We start from the raw sequence: 15,027 nt of genomic DNA, 5'->3' as shown, positions 1-15,027 counted from the left end.
TGCCTCTCTGCCTCCCTCTTACAGATGTCTACCTCCAGTGGGGCTTCAGCTGGGTGGGACCTCCAGGGTATCTTTGCCTCCCTCTTACAAATCTCTACCTCCAGTGGGGCTTCAGCTGGGTGGGACCTCCAGGGTATCTCTGTCTCACTCTTGCAGATCTCTACCTCCAGTGGGGCTTCAGCTGGGTGGGACCTCCAGGTTATCTCTGCCTCACTCTTGCAGATATCTACCTCCAGTGTGGCTTCAGCTGTGTGGGACCTCCAGGGTATCTCTGCCTCACTCTTGCAGATCTCTACCTCCAGTGGGGCTTCAGCTGGGTGGGACCTCCAGGGTATCCCTGCCTCACTCTTGCAGATTTCTACCTCCAGTGGGGCTTCAGCTGGGTGGGACCTCCAGGGTATCTGGGCCTCCTTCCAGCCAGCGTTTGTTTCCCCTGAGACTGTTCCTAGCTGACTCCAGACAGTGCTGCTGTGTCACACAGATGCCCTCAGAAGATGCACTCTCCCCCAGGGAGTTTCACTGAAGTCCAAAGCACCTGTGCCAGTCAGTGCCAATGTCCCTCTCTCCATCACCCCTTCTGGTTCTTTCCAGATGGACTCAGTTCTATCCCCTAGTAGTAGGACAGGCTTGTGCTAGGGCACAGATTGGGCTGCCATTGCTGCGAAGGAGAGCACACAAAGCCTGTGCCAGCACACTGGCAAGAGACGCTTGTGCATACACTGGCAATAGAGGCTTGTGCATGCCACCATCTCTTCAAGAGCGGGCAAAGGGCTACATTATGACACAATGAATTGCCAATTAAGTTTTGATAAAGAGGGTGAAGCAAGTTCAACTCCACCAATGACCGGGTGCATGACCCTAGCACGCGTAGTGAGTCCTCTGCACTGGTGTATCACGGCAGGTTCGGATTACCAGCCAAGGCTGGTCTGTGCCCTCCCTGGGCTGTTGTTTTATTTCCAGCGCTAACACTCTTGGCTCACTTCCCTGGCCTTGGCTCACCTGCTCCGTCGTATGTGTAAAAAACTCATCTACACTTTATTTAGAGACGTAGTTTCCTGCTCTCCCTCCACTCACCCGGAAGTGAAGGTTAATAAGGCTTACCTGCACTTCTTAGTATTCTCCGGTGCAGGCCTTTTATCTCACAGGGGCATTTCTGCGAAATTATAATTATAGCTATTTTACCGACCTGATCTCCAACCGAACATGATGCAATGCCACAAGTCAAGTGAGACGGAAGTAATCCGTATTTCGGATTTTTGGTGCTGCTGGAGAAATAAGCCCCTCACCAAACAAAGCAACAACGCAAACCCTTTTATTTGTCATAGCCATGTCACTGCCCTTGGAATTTCCAATGCCTCCCCCTGCCCCATGGCCTGTTTTGGATCGCAATTGGGCCACTATGTAAAAACCCCAGGTTTCTTAACCAAACCCCCGTCCCCAAACTTTTTTGCACTGTTAAAATGTGATCGGATATAATAATTAACATGCCTAATCTCGGTCCGAATCTCTTAAATATTGTTACATATTTACAACGGCTTTAGGGGCGGTGGGGTGTCCTGTTCAGCCTGAGGAGGCCGGGGATCAAGTGTCACCAATGTTTGTCAGGATGGAGAAGCAGCACGTGCAGACTAGCCCCTTGCCCGGTACTCAGCCATCAGCCCCTATCCCGAGGCGCTAGGCATTAGCATGAGAATGCAGCCGTTTTGGGTTTCTGGTGACTGGGCATTCACTGGACTGTGCTGAGGGGGGCCCCCTGAAACTTTCCCCACCCCCCCCAGCAACACGGGGGCTGCGGGGGCCTGTGTTACGCCACTGGCTGAGCCCCCAGCAGCTCGAGTTGCACTGCAGCAGCCCGGGCTGAGAGTGGACACAGGACTGGGGAAGAGGGAGGGCTGAAGCCTTTGGGCCTGGGCAGAAGTGTGACTGGGAAGGCGCGACCCCCTTTGCATCGCTCCACGGCCCCCCTAGGGGTCGCGCCCCACAGTTTGAAGACCCCTGCCCTAAGGGCATATGTGTGCGCCACATGGCACTTTGAAAAATTCACTTTTGTGCATTTTTCAAAGGATTTGCAAATTACCATCAACTTGAAATTGATAGTAATTTGGGATTCCTAAATGCAAAGTCGCATTTTGGCAATGCTACATGCATCGCGTTTAGGGAATTGCAATTTGCACTTCTCTAAATGCATTCGTAAATTAGGTAATCGCAAAAATTGTGATTACCTCTTTTGCAAATACAAGGCCTTTGATGCATCAGGAAATGTATTTTACTAGTCGCAAACGGGGCGATTTTGCTTATCGGGCCATTTGCGACCGGCAAAATGCTTGATGCATGTGCCCCTTAGTGCTTCTAAGTGCTATTTGTGCATTTATTTTTTTAAAATCCATATCTCGACATCTACTGATTGGATTTTTGTTGTTTTGTTCTTGTCTCATTAACAAGTGTATTCTCTAATTTTAGGTCTCGCCTGTTCCAGCGCATGTGCTGGTCTGGCTGAGACATTTAGTGTACGGGTTTTGAAAGTGCTGCCACATGGCCTAGCGCTTGCGTTCACGCGAGCATGCACGCGCGCAGCCGGCAGCTTTCAGCGCCCAAGGCGCCATCTGGAGCTTTCACTTTTTCCACCAGCGTTGCACGGCCAATGTTTGTTTTCCAAGCTTTGGCCGAGCGGGCACACAACTCCTGCTTCACCCCCACCACATATTGCGACTCGTGCGCGTGGCCAATGCTTGTTTTTATATATTTGTTGGGTCTTAAAAAACATCAACAATTTACTGGCTGCGCAGCACTGATGTAACTTAACCAAAGGTCAGTGCTCAATCACACTGCACACAGACTGAACATGGCGCTCTATTTTGGTTTAATGTCATGTTTAACTAACATTTATGAAGAATATTAAACAGGCTGGCTAAACCTGCTCTGGTCGTTGCTACAGTGGCGATGAGATTGTTACTCTGACCTCAGAATTCTTTCCTCAACGCCATCCTCCTTCCCATGGAGTCTCTGGGAGTTCCCTGCAGGGTCGTCTGACCAGGCAGTTAGTAATAATGCAGCTTTCATGGTTGTTGCTGAGCTGCTGCACATCTTCCCCGAAACGGAATCTGATATACATCTCTTTTAGAAAATGCTCTTGAATTTGGGGAAGTTTTTTTCTGCTTTGATGGGTCTATCAGGAGCAGAAGGAGACATTGCTGAAGAATTACTGGTGGCAGAAGTGGTGCGGCACACTTCCTGGAGAAGCCAGAGTTGCTGGAGATGGCTGATCTCCTGAGAGGGGGACTTGGAGACAAAGTTACTTCCGGAGTTATTGCTATTGGTGGAGAGTAAGTTCTGGTGCATTCTGTTTCCCAAGTGCAAGGCACTTCAATTGGCAAATCCAGCCCGCGTCACGCGGCCAATGCTTGTTTTCCAAGCTTTGGCCGTGCGCGCACACAACTCCCGTTTCTTCCCCTCCCCCACCACATATGGCGTCTCGCGCGCGCGGCCAATGCTTGTTTTTCTGTTTATTACTTCTATGGGGCCGATTCCGATCTGGGTCGGAAGGACACCGAACGCGATCCAGCCGGAAAAACTACGAGCCGTACACGTGTTTGCCGGCCGACTCGTACACCTGTATGAGCGAGCAAGTACGATGCGAGCTACATGAAATTCACCGACCGAGTCGGTTTCGGGTCCGAACTGCTCCGCACGTCTCGGTCGTAAGCTAACCGTGGCGTGCAATAGATTCGCGAACTGTCTGGGTGGTTGCCTTTGGGGGTCCGCGTCGGACCCCCTGTCACCCGCAGCCCTACGACTCGGACACAGGGGGAGACCCAACACAGGCATGTACGGTGCGGATGGCACTGACATGTACCCACTGAAGGGGGCGCCCTTGTCCGCGACGTACCCATTCAGTCAATGGGAGCCCATGTACGCGTCGTACGACCGGCTCCCATTGACTTTTATGGGAGTCCGACCAAACCGAGTCCGGCAGCATACGGCTGCATCGTACTCGCTTGGTCGGACTGTAGGACTCCGGCTCGGTCGGAAAACACTCCGGATCCGGCTCGGTCGGAGTGCTTTCCGACCCGGATCGGAATCGGCCCCAAAGTAGTCATGGCGGCACCTGTGCTTTAGCTTAAACATCTTAGGCTAAAGTCGGGTGCTGAGATTGCTTAAAAAGTAAAGAAATAGACAATTCTTTACTTTAGAAGCAATCTCGGCACCCAACTTTAGCTTAAGATGTTTAAGCTAAAGCACGGGTGCCGCCATTACTACAAAGCAGTAATAAACAGAAACAAGCATTGGCATAGCCAATAGGTCTCACTTTTGGGACCTTATAAGTATTTAGTTATGCAACTGTTGCATGGCTAAACACTTATAAGGTCCCAAAGGCGAGACCTATTGGCTATACCAATGCTTGTTCTAAAGTGGTGTGGAGTTTTTTGTGGTGTTTTAACTGTGTTACTGTTTGATGTGTTGCACAAATATTGTACACATTGCCTCCTGAGTTAAGCTTGACTGCTCTATGCCAAGCTACCAGAGGGTGAGCCCAGATTTATTTATGGTGTGTTTTGACCTACCCTGACTAGGATTGTGGTTCCTGCTTGGACAGGGTGCATACCTCTGCCAACCAGAAACTCAATTTCTAACAAGCCCCAAAGTCTTCTCACCACGATTCTAGGCACAATATGACTCATCTATTGAATTGGCAACTGACAAGCAAAGGCTCACCAAGGTGAAAAAGAAATCTGACGACAAATGAACATGCGCATGCTTATTGGAATACACTTCCACTGAGCTCAGACAGAACATTTAAATATTCCATAACAGCTTTGTAGATAAATAGCAGGACTTTACATACTAGGCTTATCATTCCCGTTATGCACACCTTGCAAATTTGGTTTTGGTACCACGTTTCAATTAAATGTCAAAGGTTTTACTTTTACACAGCAGAAATCCATCTTGCAGCAATGGCTTTTGGGAAAATTAACTATCAAAAATCTTATGTCACGCTCTAGAAGTAGATGGGAGAAATATATATTTTACTCCTACTTCGCACATGCAAACACAGACTGCTTTATTCAGTATGGCGGGTAAGCCAATTTGGAAATGAAACTCTTAGCCTGTCAGATATACTGCTGTGCCTAAGCACATTTTGCATGCCATAGCCAATGATGAGGTCAAAATATTGCAAGCCCGTAGCACAAAGGAATTTGGAGAACACAGTAAAAAGATAAATTTTCATATAGAGCTGCTGCACATTGGGTTGATATTACTGCAACGCATTTCCAAGCATAGCACCAGTTTTTATGTTTATTTATTTTTGGGATTTTATATAGCGTAGACACCAGCGTGCTTTACAATTGGACAGAAACAGATCAGTAAACAAGTGAATAATACAAAGAATTACCCTATGAATAGTGAGCTGCAGGGTACCCCTCACAAGGGGGTAGAACACATGCTCATAACATAGCAATGAAGAGCCGGTGGGATCAGCCAAAGGGATGCATGGTGTAACATGTACGGTTCGTCGATATATCATGCCAGGTAAAGTTATGGTGCCCACCCGGAAGGGTGTGCGGAGGCATGGAGAGGTAACCCAAGAGTCATTCAAAGAGGACAGCTTTGAGGTCTCTTTTTAAGCTGTGGTGATATGTGGTCAGGCAGAGGTGTGGAGGGAGGGAGCTCCAAATTCTTGTGGGACTTTCAGAGAAGGACTGGGTCATGCAACACTCCTTCTCGGGGGTGGACGGTCTGACTTCTTCTTAAGCCCCAGTATGTGCCTAAAATGTTCAGTTTTCAGCCAGGTATGAGGGGGAAGAGACATCAAGTGCTTTATGAGTGATGCATGCCATTTTAAATTGTGTTCTCGTCTCTATGGGAAGTCACTGAAGGGAGAGAAGGATATGGGTGATGTAATCAAATTTCTTGTGCGTTGTTTTTGTGCACTGTTACGAAGCAGACAGCCACATGTGGTACTACTCTGAGTGGTCCTTTTTGGGATGCCTGATGCGTGTGCCATTCAGTAGTCCAGTCTGGAGAGGACAAGCGGCTTGACAACTGATTTTATGCCCTGTTCTGGGATGAGGTGCCTGATTCTTCAGAGCAAATTTTGCTGGAACAGGACATGAAGGATTTTTGGCTCTCGAAGTTCAGATGCCTGTCAAGGGTGAATTGCAATGATTTGGCATTCTGAATGATAGATGGACTGCCCTTCAGGTCGGGAGGAGTGAAATCCAGTCTTGAATTGATGGGTTATCTTTCTTTGGAGAGATAAGTATAAATTCTGTTTTCACTGGGTTTATTTTGAGGTAGTTCTTCGCCAGTGAAGTATGCATTATTTTCTTGGTGATGGATAACAGGATAAAGTAATCCGAGGATTAGCCCTTCAGGTCGATTTGGGTGTTGTCAGCACACAGATGGAAGAGTATTCCATAGTTCCTGAGGGTCGTGCAGAGGGGTTCCAGATAGAGGTTAGAGTGGGGTGAAGAAATAATCAAACTTTGGGGGAATCCTTGCTGTAGGCTAACTGGCTTCGAGATTACATTCCCGATTTTTACTATTTTGAAGAGGCTTGCTTGGCATGAAGGGAACCAGTTTAGGACTCCACCTTCAAGACCCATTCACCGCTAAAGAGTGTTTCACAAAACCTGGTGACCGACAGTGCCAAAGGAAGCAGGAAGATTGGGGAGTACAAGAAGAAAGGAATTTCCATTGCTAAGGATGCAAAGGGATTCATAGACGATCTGCAGACTTGCAGTCTCTGTGCTGTGGCCCTGATGGAAGCCGGATTGTTGGGAGTCAAGGAGGTTGTTTGCCTGGATGTGAGATTACAGCTTTCAATTATCTTGCAGAAGAGGGGCAGGGTGGAGACTGAACAGAAGTTGTTAATGTTGCCAGAATTCAATCATTGCTTTTTAGGAGAGGAGTAATTTCATCTGTTTTTAGACGATCTGGAAACTCACCCTATTCAAGAGAGAAATTGATCAGTGTAGACCTTATTGGGAGTAGCTACTAATTTGCTGATTGAACCCAGAATAACGTTGCAATGGTTGTTTGAGGGTTTAATCTTGGATAAAGTTAGTAGTATATCTGCCTCTGAGATTAATACATTAATTTAACAAAATATTTCTTTGACTCGGAGCTTTGTTCTCGTACAGTTGCAGCTAGGAAAAAGCGAGGAAGGTTTCCCCCTTTCTGTTTCTGACTTGTGCTGTCTAACTAGGAGAATTATTGACTTTTGAACCTGCAGGCGCATTAAGACAGGGCAGTTACCCTGCTCTGAGGCAGCAGAGCGCATCATGATGCATGACATACAGAACACCCGATATTGTTATGTATTCTAATATTCTAATGGTCACTATTCTATCAAACAATCTTTGAATTTCGCATAGAAAAATGTGTTTGTATAAAAATCTATGCAGTAAATGTATTATTAGTACTGATATCTATTTTAGGGATAAAGTAATTTCCGTTGAAATCAACATCCAATATATTATGCAGAAGCCAGTTTATGTTGCCCTAGAGCTTTATAAAATTGGACAGTGAAAATCTAATTAAACCCTCACAAAAAAAAAAGCATTGAAAATCTTGCATTGAAAATATTGAAGAAGCTGTTTGATATTTGGAAACACTTTATAACTTCTGATAACTTTAAATAACTTTGATTGAGATAATGGCAACAAACAACTATCTTCAACACCCACGCTCTTCAAGACGGAATCAGCAAGCATTGTATCAAAGGAAGGAAGCATTCATATAATGTCATTGCAGATCAATTAGTTATTCTCAATTATATATTACTGTCATATTTGTCATATATTCGAATGATTGTTGGTTTGCTGATAAATAGCAAGTTTCCATTGCTGTGGCAAGATGAGTGTAGCTGTGTGAGCACAAAACCCAAGCACAGTAATACTGTGAATATGCAGTATTTAAAGAATATATATTCCGCATACTCCTAAGTAGCTTTTCTGAATGACTAGAATTATAATAATGATTGAGCGCACGCCATCAGCTCAATAGTGGCATTTTAGGCCTTGTTGCTCAGTGCGTTACCTAGTTAGTTGTGGATGTCAACAAACTGACACATGTTCCTCTTTTTCAGGGAAACATTAGCTTCTCTTGTGAAGAATCCCATTCGGTGGCTGTCTTCTTCAACGCCACCAGCTATCTACTCGCCCCTGGCCTTCCTAACGCGGACGCGCTCACAGTCAACTTCCGTTTCCGCACTTGGAACCCCAGCGGCCTCCTGCTGTTCAGCAGTTTCGCAGATGATCTTGGCACCGTCGAAATTGCCCTCACTGAGGGGAAAATCAGCACACACATTAAAGTCACTCAGAGCAAGAAAAATCAAATCGACATCACCTCAGGTAAGCAGAGCCTGTTAACCAGTGTTCGTGTGATTGTTAGTTATTTTCTAAGCCGTGATGACGCCAGCAGAAATGAAAATACCTGCTTGACGATAATTAAAACAAGCATTGGCATAGCCAATAGGTCTCGCCTTTGGGACCTTGTAAGTGCTTAGCCAGAGCTATTGGCTTTGGCAATGTATTTAAGTTATGACGTAAAGCAGCATGGCTACAGTGCAGCATGTTGAAAAATTATAATAAAAAAAGTGTTAATATTTTTGTTACCTTATTTGCAACCAATAAGACATTATATAGAACTGAACGACCCTATTAAAAAAAGAATTAACATAAAAAATGTCTTCTTATTCTTGCAATGCTTATTGAGAAGAAGTGGAATTAAAAGTATTATTTTTTCGAATATTAGAAGTAAGACCAGTAACCTTTCTAATATGGTGGGAAAACGTATTTTTTGTCTTCTATGGTACTCCCGGTGGGGGAAGGTGGGGGAGGGGGGGTGGTGTTCAGCTCATTGTCAAATCTCCTTGCATGTATATATAAGTGACACCTCAGAAGCGCAAATAGGTATGTTCACAATTGCAAAACCCTTTCGAAATTGGGAGAAAATGGTTTTGTGCTTGTAAATTGCCTCTTTTTTATGCATTTTTATATAGCACTTACTCTGACCCAAAGGTATTTGAGTGCTTTACGTGCGCACCAGTTGCATTGCACACATGCACATTTATTTTTGGTAGGCAAGGGGAGATTAAGTGATTTGCCCAGAATACACAGATAGACACTACAATAGACACATTGAAGTATACTTCCATATTCACACAATAACGTACATAGGCTAAGACCAGGGCCACTGGAATTATACGGCACGGCTAAGTAAATTATGTGCCAGGAGAGGCAAAATGACATCATCTCACCACAACTGAAACAGACTAGGTATGGAGATCGGTTGATAAACACAAGACCTCAAGCACACTTACAGTCGCATATCACAGCCTAAACAAAAACACGAACACACACACACCTATGGAGGTCAAACACAGATACCTGAAAACAAACACTTGAAGAGAGACAATAATACATAAACACACACACAAAAAATTAGACAGGGAGACATGCTTATGAGCACATGTTTGACATAACAAACCTGTAAATATGTTGTTTGTCGGCAGCACTGATGACGCTGTAAGTTCACAGTGCCTCTGCGCCACAAAATAAAATGTCTCCTGTATTTCTAAGACTGTTTTAATTTTGCGCATGGTGCACATGAAAGAGCACGCAACAATACATCAATAAACCTTTGTACAAGGCAGAGTTGAACAATTTCTAATTGTGTACTTCGATACAACTGAATCATTTTTTCTGAAAAGCGGCCTTTAACGCCATTAAAAATGGTTCCTGAAAAAGCATCTTTCACTAATGTGCCCAAATTCTAAATCGGTCCCTCCGCTGCTCTAACCATGATCACCAAAGCGCCCCGAGGTCGGACCTGGGTGCACGAAGCACACTGTGTGATTCGTTTAACCTGTGTCATTCTTTCATGAACCAATTTATTTATTTGTTGGTGTTCGTTAGTTGATTCACTCATCCATTCAAAATGTAGCGGGGTTATGTTAAACACGTGATCAGAGTACCCATCTAGTGATGTAACGAAACTTCCTCATTGCATTAACCACAAGCCACGCCTGTATGTGTCATACACGGAAATAAAGAAAAGATTTGCACAGTGGGTTAGGTCGGTGAGTTCAGCTCCAGCCTAAGAGGAAATGTGTAAGATGCAGTTAACTGGTTTGTTCTGGAATGGCACAATTAGCATTTCAGTCCGATCGGTATTAGTAATTTAAGCGCTAATGCGTAATTCAGGTTGTGATGCTTGCTATTGTGAAGCCCAGTATTATATTAGACTCATTGAAAATATAGGACTTTATGAAAACATTTAAAAACTATTAGGGGGAGGCTCCATTAAATTCACTTTAAAATGCCAAATTCTTACGAAATATATGTAAATATCAATTGAAAAGCAAATCCTTATTTAAAAAAATGTAAAGATGTTTTTTGGCAGTGTCCTACTAAAAAACCTCTGTGTTGTGTTCACCCAGCAAAGCAGAAAGAAGAGACGGCGTTTCCTGTAAATCTCTTTTCCTGAACATGCTTAATGGAGGCCAACAAACATACGGCTATTTCCTGCACTACAGCCCTTTGTAATAATTGAAGAAGAGTCTTTTTTCATACGTCTTGTGGGTGGTGCATGGTGTGCCCTTCTTTACTTGTTTACAGCATGTGGCCCAGACCTCTAACTCTAAGTCTAAAGTCTTAAATGTGCAGGAACCCGTTCACCGTGCATCTAACAGGTTTACACGCATCCCAGCATCTCTAATGAGGGCATCCGCAGTGGATCTAAGATAGCATTAATGTAACCTTGCATCGGCGTGGCGCTGCATAGAACAGTTTATTATGAGGAATAACGTAGCACACAACTCAGTCTACTTAAAAAAGCAAAGCGACACAGCAGACAGACTTTCAGGCTGAAGCAAATGCAAGGACACAACGGGGACCCCAACATACACAAGCCGAGGTGACAAGAAGGGCTGGGCGAGAAGGGAGGGGGGAATGCCAGCATAAGAAACCTGATTAAAGCTGACGAAAAGGGAGGGGGAGAAGGGAGGAGGGAGTGCGAGCAGCAGCTGTGCACGTGCACGCCATCGTGCACTCAAGCTTTCGGCCTGCCAAATCATGTGGGTAGCACTTTTGAAAACCCACTTACAAAATGTCTCAAAGAGACAGCTTGCGCTGTCTCAGCGAGACCTAAACAGCACTTTACCAGGGCCCACATCTGGGGAATGAATCTAAAGTTGCTGGATTGTCGAGTCACAAGGCAGATGACGTATGTTACCGCAGCTTCACCGAATGCAGCAATGCTGAATACATAATAATGTTTTAATTGTGTTGGAATAGATGCTATAGAAATATACACGTATTCACATAGTTCACATTTCTGTCTTTCGATTTCAGCTGAGTTCACAGAAGCTTAAAAAAGGCTGAGCCTGGCATAGATTGGGGCCACAAGTGTCCATTCGAAGTTGAGCAGTGCCTGAAATACGGCAGCGAGGGCGGGGCCAACAGTTGCTATGGCGACGGGTTAAGCCACAGGGCGCCAACTGAGGCTGTGGCTACACTGACCTCCAGAAATTACAATGATCGAATCTAATTTCCTTTCATTCGCTAATACATATTCCGTTTTCTATTATATTAATCTTGGGGAAATTACCAGGTAAGACCTTCCACCCTCTGCAGGTGGTTTAAGGGAGGCTAATTTTCATAATACCCTGCTCTCCATTCTGAAGTCAGTAGTAGATGTTAAGGACGGTCAGAATACGACAATGCAGTACCGCTGTGAAACACAGCAGGAGACACGACACTAGGGGTGTGGCAAACATCCACACTGAGAGCCTCTCACAAATAAGTTTTGTTCCCACCTCCTCAGTGACCTGCACGCCCGCCATATCACGCTGTTAGTAAGGGGGGGGAGGTGGTTGTTTTGCAGTTTTATATAGCACAAACTCGAACTGAAAGTATTGGAGCGCTTTACAGGAGCACCAGTCAGTTACGTTACACAAGGACACATTCAATTTTTTGGTCGGCACGGTGATATTAAGTGATTTGCCCAGATCCTCAGGATGTTGAGCCGACGCCAGACTCGAACCCAGCTCCCAAGCCATCATCCACAGGAGCACCATCAGCGTCTCGACCAACTCCGAAGATACCCTCACCACCGCCAAACACCTACACTTCCAGATCCGCACCGACCCCAAGACCACCCTCAGAGGAACCCTCATCTACAGACCCCCAGACCCACGCACACAATTCAGTGAAGCCATCGCCGACCTCATCAGCCAGCATGCCCTCGCCTCATCAGACTACATCCTCCTAGGAGACCTGAACTTCCACCTGGAGAACAACAACGACAACAACACCACCACCCTACTAGACAACCTCGCCAACCTCGGACTCAAGCAACTGGTGAACACCCCCACCCACTACGCCGGCCACACGCTCGACCCAATCTTCTCGGCCAGCGACCACGTAACCTTCAGCCACTCTACCGGACTACACTGGACCGACCACTGATGCATCTATTTCATCTGCAAGAAGACCACATCCCTCCACCACCCACAACAGATCCCCCGCAGATGCTGGAGCAAAGTCACCACAGATAATCTAACCACATCACTGAGCCAGAACCCACCAATTAACACCGCAGACACCAAGGACGCAGCCCGTAACCTCACACAGTGGATCATCAACTGCGCCGACACCCTAGCACCACTGAAGAACCCTCTAGACAAGCCCGGCAACAGGAAAGCCACATGGTTCACCGACGACCTCAAAGAATCGAAGAAATCATGCCGAACCCTCGAGGAAACCTGGCGCCACGAACAGACGACAGAAAACCTGACAGCCCTCAAGAAAGCCACTCGCAAACAGCACCAGCTGATCCGCACCACCAAAAATACATTGTTCAAAGAGAGGCTGGACGACAACATACACAACAGCAAGGAACTCTTCAGCATCGTAAAAGAGCTCTCCATCCCCAGCGCCAACAGCAAGACATCACACCATCACAAGACCTTTGCAACTCCCTCGCCACGTTCTTTCACCGCAAGATCACCGACATACACAACAGCTTTGGCGATCAGACTCAGACTCCACCCCCAGCCACAGAACCAACGCCCCCGACTACCACCCTCAGCAACTGGACTCCCATCAGCACTGAAGACGCCACCCACGTTATGAACACCATCCACTCTGGCTCGCCTTCCGACCCATGCCCTCACCACATCTTCAACAAAGCCGACACCATCATCGCACCCCACCTCGAGAACGTCATAAACAACTCCCTCAAGTCTGCCACCTTCCCAGAGAGCTGGAAGCACGCGGAGATCAATGCCATACTGAAGAAACCCATTGCGGACCCTAAAGACCTCAAGAACTTCCGCCCCATCTCTCTTCTTCCCTTCCCTGCAAAAGTAATCGAGAAGACCATCAATAAACAGCTGACCGCATTCCTCGAGGCAAATGGCTCCCTCGACCCATCCCAGTCCGGCTTTCGAGCCAACCACAGCACCGAGACTGCCCTCATCGCAGCCACCGACGACGTCAAGCAGGGTCCTGATAACGGGGAAACAACCGCTCTCATCCTCCTAGACCTCTCATCCGCCTTTGATACAGTCTGCCATCGCACCCTAATAACCCGCCTCCACAACACCGGGATCCAAGGTAATGCCCTGAACTGGATCACCTCGTTCCTCTCCTGCAGTACCCAGAGAGTCCACCTTCCTCCCTTCCGCTCAGCGGCCACCGAGATCATCTGCGGCATACCCCAAGGCTCTTCACTCAGCCCAACCATCTTCAACATCTACATGAGCCCCCTCGCCGCCATCGCATGCAAACACAACCACAACATCATCTCATACGCCGACGACACCCAGCTGGTACTCTCCCTCACCAAAGACCCAGCTACCGCCAAATCCAACCTCCAGGAAGGAATGAAAAACGTCGCAGAATGGATGAAACTCAGCCATCTCAAACTGAACTCAGACAAGACGGAGGTCCTCATCCTCGGACCATCCCCATCCACCTGGGACGACTCCTGGTGGCCCACAGCGCTGGGCATTGCACCGACACCCACGGACCACGCATGCAACCTGGGATTCATCCTGGACTCCTCCCTCACGATGACCAAGCAAGTCAACGCCATCTCATCCTCATGCTTCAATACCCTGCGCATGCTCCGAAAGATCTCCCGGTGGATCCCTACCGAAACCAGAAAGACGGTCACCCAGGCCCTCGTCACCAGCCGACTGGACTACGGGAACGCCCTCTACACAGGAACCACAGCCAAACTTCAGAAAAGGCTCCAGCGCATACAGAACGCATCCGCACGACTCGTCCTCGACATCCCTTACCACAGCCACATATCTGCCCACCTGAGAGACCTGCACTGGCTTCCTGTCAGCAAAAGGATCACCTTCAGGCTGCTCACCCACGCACACAAAGCGCTCCACAACACGGGCCCCGATACCTCAACAGCCGCCTCAAATTCCACACTCCAACCCGCCAGTTCCGCTCCGCCAGCCTCACCAGCATACCACAGATTCGCAGAACCACCTCCGTAGGAAGATCATTCTCTTACCTGGCTGCTAAGACGTGGCACTCCCTACCCACCCACCTACACCTGACCCAGGACCATCTCACCTTCAGGAAACACCTCAAGACCTGGCTCTTCGAGCAGTAGCAGCACCCCCCCCTTCAGCGCCTTGAGACCCTCACGGGTGAGTTCCGCGCTTTGTCAATGTTTTGATTAATTGATTGATTGATTGATTGAGCTACAAAGTCGGCAGCTCTGGCCGTTATGCCACATCCTGTGAGGTGTCTGATTGTTAGGCGACATCCTGTATATAGCCAAACAAATGTTGTCCATAATGCTGATAGGGTGGAAGGGGGCACCTGTGAGCCCAGTGTGGTCCTGTTGAACGCGGAGATGACTTTTAGGCTACGGACACTCCTTCATTTCAAGATTTAATCACGTGTAGGGTAAGGGACTTTACACCTGCAAGCCCCAGCCTGCGGAAGATGACTTCAGAGGAAGTCTGCAAGAATTGGGTAACATATTTTATCATCA

General features: G+C 47.1%; 1 protein-coding gene across 1 annotated transcript in view; it reads left to right on the top strand.

Moving 5' to 3' along the window:
- CNTNAP2 (contactin associated protein 2) overlaps window positions 1-15,027 on the top strand; it is a 2,761,105-nt gene that overhangs the window by 1,461,519 nt on the left and 1,284,559 nt on the right. Inside the window, exon 8 of the mRNA XM_085631546.1 lies at window positions 8,090-8,354. Within this exon, the coding sequence (XP_085487672.1) occupies window positions 8,090-8,354 (265 nt within the window). The remainder of the gene's footprint in view (window positions 1-8,089; window positions 8,355-15,027) is intronic.

This window comes from Triturus cristatus, chromosome 10 (assembly GCF_964204655.1).
Source record: "Triturus cristatus chromosome 10, aTriCri1.1, whole genome shotgun sequence".
NCBI classification, from domain to species: Eukaryota; Metazoa; Chordata; class Amphibia; order Caudata; family Salamandridae; genus Triturus; species Triturus cristatus.
Note: the sequence above shows the minus strand (reverse complement) of the source record. Positions and strands in the feature narration are given on the sequence as shown.